We start from the raw sequence: 8954 nt of genomic DNA, 5'->3' as shown, positions 1-8954 counted from the left end.
ATATATATATATATATATGGGGAAATAGTAGCGCCATCCGCATCGAACGAATGAATGACGCATTACAGCGAACAAAGAACAAAAAGCCTCAGATAGTTTATTCCGAAGTTTAAACGGACGCACAACAAAGTACCCTTATTACCCACTGATTTCGGTTGCCCCCGTAGGTGCTCCGTTGGAGTGTCTTGAATCTGACGCAGAACGAGTTTCCAGTTCACATTACGATCACGTGTAGTGATGTTGAGGAATCTGTCCAGAGGCCAGCCGTCCCTAATAACCGAACATCATCATTTGGACGGATGTGTCACGAGCGGGACACGGACCAAACGGAGGCATGCCCTGATTAGTCAGAATGCCAGCCAGTCCGGATCGAGCATCTTTCACTCGACATTTCTCGTCCCCTCACGGTGATTCTAGCACGACCTTGTGGAAAACTCTGTGATTACCTCATAAATACAGTTGTAATAATTCTCCTTTTGTCTCCATAAAGGGCTGTATAGAGCAACCGTGACTTTTGATATACCATAGTGGACGGGGTAGGAAGCCAAGGGACCGATACAGAGTTTCACCACCGTTCAGTTAGCCACAATAACTGGCGACGGGGGTGGGATCGCAACTGGCATTTTATTTTTCATACCTTCAGACATACCAATAAGGAGCAAATAATTTTACTCATTGTAAGGAGAGAAAAGCAGCTATTCGAGAGCTGTCAACGTCTTTCGGGCGGTAAGTCTCACATGAATTTTCCGACGTGGTTCTGTTACTCATTAATAGCTGTCGCGGAGTTTTCCCTCCAGTGCCGTTCGACGTCATATGAATCATTTTTCGGTCCCGTTGAAGCATAGAGAAACTGACGTGAAAAGTTGGCTAGCTCCTTCCCGAAACGTTTTTTTCCAGATATCTGTCACCTACTTTCTTGTGTTGCCATTAGTGGCCATGACAGCAAGGTCTGTCGTCTTTACAAGTGTTAGGCAAACTCCAATATAGCTTATATTCGTCGACTTCGTTGCTCATTGTTCTCTAGAAGCAAGACAATATAATCCGGCGTTCAAATGTTTTATTACAGTTGGGATGTGATGCTAAAAGTTTGGTCTATCTTGGTGATTCCAATCGAAATGCCCCAAATAATGTGCCCATGCCGATTAAGATCTACCCAGTGTTCTTACTAGAGCACAAGACGGAAGCAGGTGCTTGGCTGTATAACCGAGTTGACTGCGTGCCCGTCAGGAGAGCTGGCTAAACCCTGGTTTCAAGACACCAAAGCAGGGCGCTTGGCTGAAGCATACTCGGAGAGGAAGATGAAGGTAGAACTAACAGCACCGCGAATGAGGAGCGCGATGGGCATCATGGACGACTGACTCCCGTCAGAAATTGTTTAAAATGAAAGCAGTAACGAGTGGGTTCAAACTCCTGGACGCTGGCCCTCCGCCTTGGACATGGGCATAAAAAACTCCCTGAGCACCCTACCTTCTTGAGCTCAACATCGGGTAAGTGCAATATCCCCAAGAGAAATGTGAAACAACGGAAAACATAGGCGTAAAAATGTGAGTTTCGTATCTTTTGGATGGCCCATCAGTCAAAGAATAATAAGCTTATAAAAACACGAAATGGAGTGTTTTCTTTAGTTAGAAGAATTTTTACTGTACTAACAATCCGAAGCATTGAAAATCTTATTTTTTTGCCATCGTCCAATTGGGGTTTTTATTATCTGAGATAAGCTTTGATCCGCTTATCTCTATACACATGTGAGGAGTTACAATCTCTCTCCGGAGGGGAACGACGACTGGTACCATAATTTGCGCACAACTGCTTTTTGGTTCACCAGTGATAAAACACCAACTTGCCAAAGCAAAACTGCAATGAGTGGGTCACAACAATCTCCAAAAGTGGCTTCCCTTCGGGGACAACCAGACGCCTCTTTCTTAGGGGGGGGGGGGTGTTGAACTGGGTCACATCATTCAGATTCATTAAACAAGCGTGAAGGTTTGCCAAATGACTTGATGTTCGGGTGATTGAGGTGTTAACTATCCCAACCCAGAGAGGAAAATCAAGGCTGAGCGGTGATACAGTTCAGCAGAAAAAATGTGAAGAAACACACGGAAGTATGGACAAGAACCCTAACAGCGGTTCACCCAACAGCATCCATGTACCAATAGTGACTTGCTGGTGCTGTGTCATGATCTAGCTAAGAGACAGTGACTGTCGTTAATTTTTCTCAAACCAGTTTTTTCAACAGAGTGGTACTGTTGCACAGGTTATCTACAATAAATGGAGGCTGAGATTTAATAAAAGCAGACGTTTATCTGGTTCACCCAATCGAGTGACTATCTAAATTAGTGACTCCCAGACTAGAATCTTTTTCGTGAAGGACACCGAAGAAAGAGCCTCGTTGTTGGAATGTACACACAAAACCAAGTCTAAGGTGACCAAGTTATTGAAAGTAAATGTGGCTACACTCACCTCGGGACAGTTGTCAATAATTTTCACAATACAAGTCTGAACGTTCACAGGGACTGATGACCGCATCATTTGTCCGTGCAGGTAGCCGGACCAAAACGGATCGCCCCTGGTCAAATCCACCTAAAAGGGTTATCAACGAAGAGGGCCATCGCGAGGAGAATGATATGGCCAGAATAAAGGGAAGCGAAAAACGCGTGACATGTTACGATTAAAAGGTATACCGTTGTATCTTCTGTGGAGAGTGGCAGCCGGTTCAAGTGCTTCAACAAACCCGTCATTCCAGAGACAAGAGGCTCACGATTCACACTATCCATAGGCAGCTGAACACATTTACCAGTGGTCATCGTGGGTGGGGTGCCGGATACTACAGTGATATTTGACACGGGCTCATTGGTATCCGCATACTCAGTCTCCACAGTGTTCTGGTGCATTTCCAACTCCAGTAACTGAGGCAACAGAGAGAAAAACAAGCACCAGAGTGGGAAGAGTAAGACGGATCGGGCTCCAAAGTGAGGTAATCATGAACACACAGTGACAGTTCATGGTCAGACGCTACAGCATTATTCCAAGATGATGTTAATCTATTTGACGAATCATGGAAGTGTCAGTCAATGCTTCTCTCAAATGAGGTACAGAACGGCCATTGTATTCGCTTAGATAGGCTAGCAGAGCACCAACACATAAGATTCACTTGTATGTCAGGGGTATTTTGTCGATAACGAAAGGCACAGTAAATAACTGAACAAGGCCTTTGTGAGCAAGTGAACGTGCTTATGGGTGAGACATAAGCTTATGTCCAAGTACCTACCACATTCGCTTCTTAAAAATACCTAGTCGGTCAGATGGAACTACAGTGCTTCACCGTCCTGGAGAGAAACAATTTTGAGGCAAAGTATCTTTTGACATTGCGACTGTGCCACTTGAGGAAATATATATCGAAAACAATCCCGATGACAAATCACCTAGTGACGGAAAGTTTGCCCGCCTAGCTCGGCGGGCTCGAGATAGCTCAGTGGTCACGGACTCGAGGTAGCTCAGTAGTTGAGGTACCAGCTTACAGACCGAAAAGTCCTTGATTCGAACATAACTTCAGGACTCGAGGTGCTCAGTAGTTGAGGTACCAGCTTACAGACCGAAAAGTCCTTGATTCGAACATAACTTCAGCGTTTCGACTGCTCCCGTCCAGGCTTCGGCAACCTGGCAGTATCCCAGCCCTTGTGTCTCCTTCCGTTGCCATAGCAGTTGGGCACCGAAAGGGTGCTACAAGTAAATGATTCGATTTCGTTTGCCCACCTCAGCAAACGGACGAGTGGCAATTCAGCCAAACTAAGCGATCAGCATCCCAATCAGTGGGTGAATTCTGCAGATCATGCGGGCCATCACTGTTTCGCTAATTTCACCCAATCCTATAAGCTTTGCAACAGTGAGTAAGATTGATGTAAGCAAATCAGGTCAGTCGTCACCACGAGTGAAATTACCTGCGTGCCAGCAATGCGATCGAATCGATTCAATTCCAGAGCTAATGTACTCCCCGCGAACGCTGAGTTGAAGATTCCTGACGGACTACCGTACGGTGGTCCATATCCGATTGGTGTTTTTTCGTTGATCATTGGCTGGAAGGTGATGGCCCGAGAGTTCAGCTCATCACTAGACCACAAGGTTTCCGGAACGTTTAGAAATCGCCCACGATGTAGCGTTGGATGCTAAAAGGGATTACACACGGATCTCAGTGGACTGGATTCGGTGGCAATGGAACTGCTTTGAAAGTAGTGGCATTCGTTCCCTTACTTGGCTTGGAAGATACAATGGTGTTTCAAATGAATCTGGCAATAGCTGCTGGAAAAGACCGTCACGGAAGAGAAGCTTCTGATAGAACTTCATCTGCGTCTGCGTGGAACATACGGCTGCTGAAAGACATGACCACGCAGCTGAAAAAAAGTGTCGACGTGCCTTCTTCAGTCTGCTTGAAGAAGTTTCCAGTCCCGGAGTGGGATTCGATTGCAATTTGTCCAAGACGTCATTAGCCAGTCTAAAGGAAAATGAATATGAATATAACATTTTTGGCACGTTGCGATAGAGATATGACAGTGTGTTGTTTCTGCTCAAACATTGCTCACCAAGGGAAGTTGGAAACAATGTGCAAATTGAATATCAGCCAACTCTACTGCTAGGGGTGAAGATGTGAACTATAGAACTGACTAGCAACATTTTAAATTTTTGGTAGGTTGTTGAGAGTGCCTCCCCGATTGGCGGCGAAACGCCACTGCTTAACTGGGTCAACACATCAATAACACATTCAATGACAAGTCAATATCTTCATTGGCTACCGAAATGTTCCATTTTTGACTAGCGGATTCTGTAATGTTAGAACATCTAACCTTTCATCGACTTTGTCAAGGTGCTTCCAATTTGAGTAACTTCCAACGTTCCCATACGTAAGGATACGCTCTCCACACTAACCGAAGAAACCGGCTTTGATTAATTTCATCTGGAAGCAAAGTCAATCCCTGCTGAAAGTCCGAGAATCACTGTGTCCTGTTCACGAAGTTCACTAAACACGACCTAGTGTTGACTGGCTTCTAGGGAAGGCCAATGAGAAGTATGGAATTTTGTCTTTTCGAGCAAAATCAAGGAAACGTAAGTAAATCTCTTCGCGACCAAATCTCAGGCAAGCTGTGCTACACATAGTATTAGATACGAGAGAAAGTACATCGACGATATACACATATGGACTGAAAATCCGTCTACAAACGAATTGCCGCTCAAAGTAGGCATTGGTTAACTCAGATGAGGAAAACAACGCCAACCTGGCGAACCAGAATAGCGCAGACTATTTGCGGGTTTCGAACAACCGATCTATACCTTATATACATAGAAACTACAGATTACTGAAAGTGAGTAGCCAACTCAGAGCCACCTGTCTATTACTTACATCTTCACAACGGAAACTACTCACAAGATCGCTGGAAACTCTTCGGAAAATGGAAATATACTGTGATGTCTCGAATACCGTGCCGACTGAAACATGAGGAGGCCTTTGTGTAGCACGTTGAAGAATCCATAAACCAAAAAATCACTTGAGTCTCCGATGAAAACCAAATTGATGTACAAATGAGTGTATTTGTCGACATGGAACGAATCATATTTAGAAACGACTAGGGAATGCAAGCATGCGAAAACCAGAGAAAATGATGTTAGGTTGCTAGTAAAGTTATCGGACAAACCATCAATACCATCGTTTCACCTTTAGTCAACAAAAATCATGCTGCGCATGAGTCTTTCGTTTACCTACAAGTTCCTGGAGAGGCGGCTGAAATCAATCCAAAAGTGCTATCGGATGACGACAGAAGCTCCTATATTAGGCTTTCGTAACTGAGCTTTGAGTCGTTCAATTCGTTTTGTCAAATCTCGGTGACAATTCATCTGACACACACCTACGAGTCACACAAAAGTGTGCATGAAATCAACGTCACTGTCAGTCTATAAGAAAATCTGAAGAACTTACTTAATTAATGATCTGGTTAGTTCGACACCTTTGTATTCTACTGAAGCCTGTCCACCATGATCGGCTTGAATGACAGTCTTCACCAACTTGGCATCCTTATCATGTACGAGTACCTTTGGCAATCGGTTGTAGAGAACGGTGAACAGATTAAAGCACAGTGTACCAACGAACAGGTCATGCAGAGCGTCTGTCCCGTCAGACGAAATGTCTAACTGTCGCAACACGCCAAGCCAGTCATTCACATGGTTGACAGCAAATATTTCCAAAGATGTATGTGAAACATGGAGCAATAGCGGTTCGAAGAACTTTTCATTCAAGCGCCAGACAAAGTCCAGTGCAACTGGTTGATGGGCTTTCTCACCATGCATAGATGGAATCAGCTGTTCGTGGCATAAATCCAAAAAAGCCAGCTGTGTGGGAACGCAGTGACGATGCCTATGAAACAAAGAGCAAAACATAAGGAAGACTCAAGTCTGGGGAGAGAAATTTAACCGTGTTCTTTCCAACAAACAAGTGTGATGTCCGAATGGATATCCTCAGGATGTACAAGAGATTATGGACTCACAGTATAGGAGTCAGAAAATAAAATGCGCGAAATTCCTATAAAGAAATTCAGTTCTTACCAAGTAGTTCACCTCTCTCAAGGTAGACGTTTCAAATTCAGAGGAAAGACCATAAAACCCGTGTACTAACTAATGTGCTCAGTGCCTATTTATGGATCGATTGCATGTACAATCGGATCGCATCCTGCGTCGTTTACCAGCTCTACGAAACGGATATAAGCTCATTTTTGACAAAAGTCGGATATACTCACGTGATCTACCGCATTTGTTCTTTAGAGCAATGACCACGAGGTAATTACAACCTGATCACACCTAATTTCACTTCCACGGAGATGCTGTCGTTCTTGAAACGTAAAAATGGCGAACCAAATCTTCAAACTGGTTATCCAACTGATAAGAAGCATCAGCTTTGGCACATACTTGGACAGCATGGTAGACTAAGAGTGACTTCAACTCAAAGTCAACGCTAAAATTATGGCCTAGCTTTCGTGCTAACCTATTTTTAGCCATCGTGTAGCCTGACACCTTGCAACCCCTTTGAGGCAGATGAGCACTTGGAGATTCACGTAGAGGATAGGTCCGTCTCATTGATACTGAGAGAAACCCATTTCTTATGATGATTTTTTAAGTTAATTTCTGTAGTAGCAGCAGCAGCAGTCTTCTCCTAGGTTCATTGCTGTGCAAACCAAAACGTTTTTTTTTAAACCAACGGCCAACCACTGCACTCAGGAAACGAGGGACCCTAAGATTTTGATATTTTCTTCCGTAGACTCACAAACAAATATTTGGTTAACTTTTGGATCGGCGTTTTGTTGATAGGGATCGGTGCAGTGTTTGTTTTTCGATTCAAGCGCTTTTGTTCCTAAGATAATCGTGAAGAGGCGCTTTGTCACTGGACGCGCTGAACTACACGTCGACTATCACGGTTGACGGTGGACATGAGGAAGGCATAAGCAGTGCGCTTGATCGTACTTTACCTTGCAACGTTATTGGTTGATTTACTTGGACAACAGCTGAAAACACGGAAGACTATGAGAGTTCAAAGCGATAACTTCGGCGCCTGGGCATCAGACCATTTGTCAACGACTACCTACATGGATAGCAGCCGGGAAGCAGTTCAAGACTCGTCGTTTTGAATATTTACTTATCACACGGCACTGTCCTCCTTATTTTAATCAAATGGCTCAAATTAAAGTATTTCTCATTTTGTTTTTCACAGTTATATTAAGCAGTAAGCATAACACACTAGTGGCAGCCAGTAACGAGGACAGCAGTGTTTCACTTTGGGAGCATATTCATAAATGTCGATCCCGGAGCCAACTGTGTGGAGAGAAGACAAATTCTGAGAAAACGCACGCCGCGAGGGCTAAACCAAGAAACTAATTCTACCCAAGTTGGGCATGAGGCCGCTCGACACCGCAGTAGACAGTGGAAACGATAACCCGATATCCACGCGATGGGTCTCAACCAGCATAAAACTTGTGGTGGATTGCATGTTCCCGAACAACCAAATGTTTTCTTTTAGAACAGTCGTTTTCCAATCAAGATCCCATTGGTTTGGTACTTATCAAACCCTTCGACAGGATCGTTGGAGGTCCGACATGAGATCTGGCTGCTCTGAACAACTTGAATAGCCCAGAACACTCCATCGTATGACCTAAGCCAAGAATGTGGCTGTTTTTTTTGGAGTCATCGCTCCTGGTGAAGAAACGAGCATAAGGTTATTTACATAAGCGTGAGGTGGATCAACTTTTTATCCGTACTTTTACAGTCAGCTACGTAAAAGCAGGAACGATACAAGCTGAAACGCTTTAAAAAAGGCTGTCAGTGCAGTAGACAGTACTCTAATACGGTAATACATCAGCCCCTATCAATCTAAAAAAATGATGTAGCCAGCTTTTACTGCTTTGACACTTATCTGTCACGACAAAAGTGTTTCATATTTCAGGGCTATAACAGGTGTTACCTATGGTTACCTGTATCTGTTAATAACAAATCTATGGGCCCAAGCAGTTGTATTGCCCCAATTAGTTCATAGAGGGTATATCAAGTAATTTATCGCAGCTTGATGCTAGAACAACGCCATACGTATAAGCGTGTTACCTATGTTACCTGTATCTGTTAATAACAAATCTATGGGCCCAAGCAGTTGTATTGCCCCAATTAGTTCATAGAGGGTATATCAAGGAAATTATCGCAGCTTGATGCTAGAACAACGCCATACGTATAAGCGACCCACGATTCTAGTATTCCTGGATTTCCGAGGCGCATTCGACTCGGTTGATCGGTCTGTTCTTCTTCAGACGCTTGCCCACCAAGGAATGCCCCGGAAGTTTGTAAACATAATACGTTCTTTGTATTCTCAGACTTCCGGACGTGTGAGAGTGTACGGAGAGCTCTCCAAAAGCTTCCGCACACAAAGCAGT

The 8954-nt window shown here is 44.0% G+C and overlaps 1 protein-coding gene across 1 annotated transcript in view; it reads right to left on the bottom strand.

Moving 5' to 3' along the window:
- The window catches only part of T265_02103 (hypothetical protein), a gene marked incomplete at both ends in the record, with an annotated part of 90757 nt that overhangs the window by 36165 nt on the left and 45638 nt on the right, over positions 1–8954 (bottom strand). The window contains 5 exons of the mRNA XM_009166262.1: positions 2461–2580; positions 2682–2906; positions 3939–4163; positions 4249–4489; positions 5966–6400. Coding sequence (XP_009164526.1) covers positions 2461–2580; positions 2682–2906; positions 3939–4163; positions 4249–4489; positions 5966–6400 — 1246 coding nt within the window. The remainder of the gene's footprint in view (positions 1–2460; positions 2581–2681; positions 2907–3938; positions 4164–4248; positions 4490–5965; positions 6401–8954) is intronic.

The sequence above is a fragment of the Opisthorchis viverrini genome (genome assembly GCF_000715545.1).
Source record: "Opisthorchis viverrini unplaced genomic scaffold opera_v5_24, whole genome shotgun sequence".
In the NCBI taxonomy this organism is placed as follows: Eukaryota; Metazoa; Platyhelminthes; class Trematoda; order Opisthorchiida; family Opisthorchiidae; genus Opisthorchis; species Opisthorchis viverrini.
The sequence above is the reverse complement of the archived record's forward strand: the minus strand, read 5'-3'. Positions and strand labels throughout refer to the sequence as shown.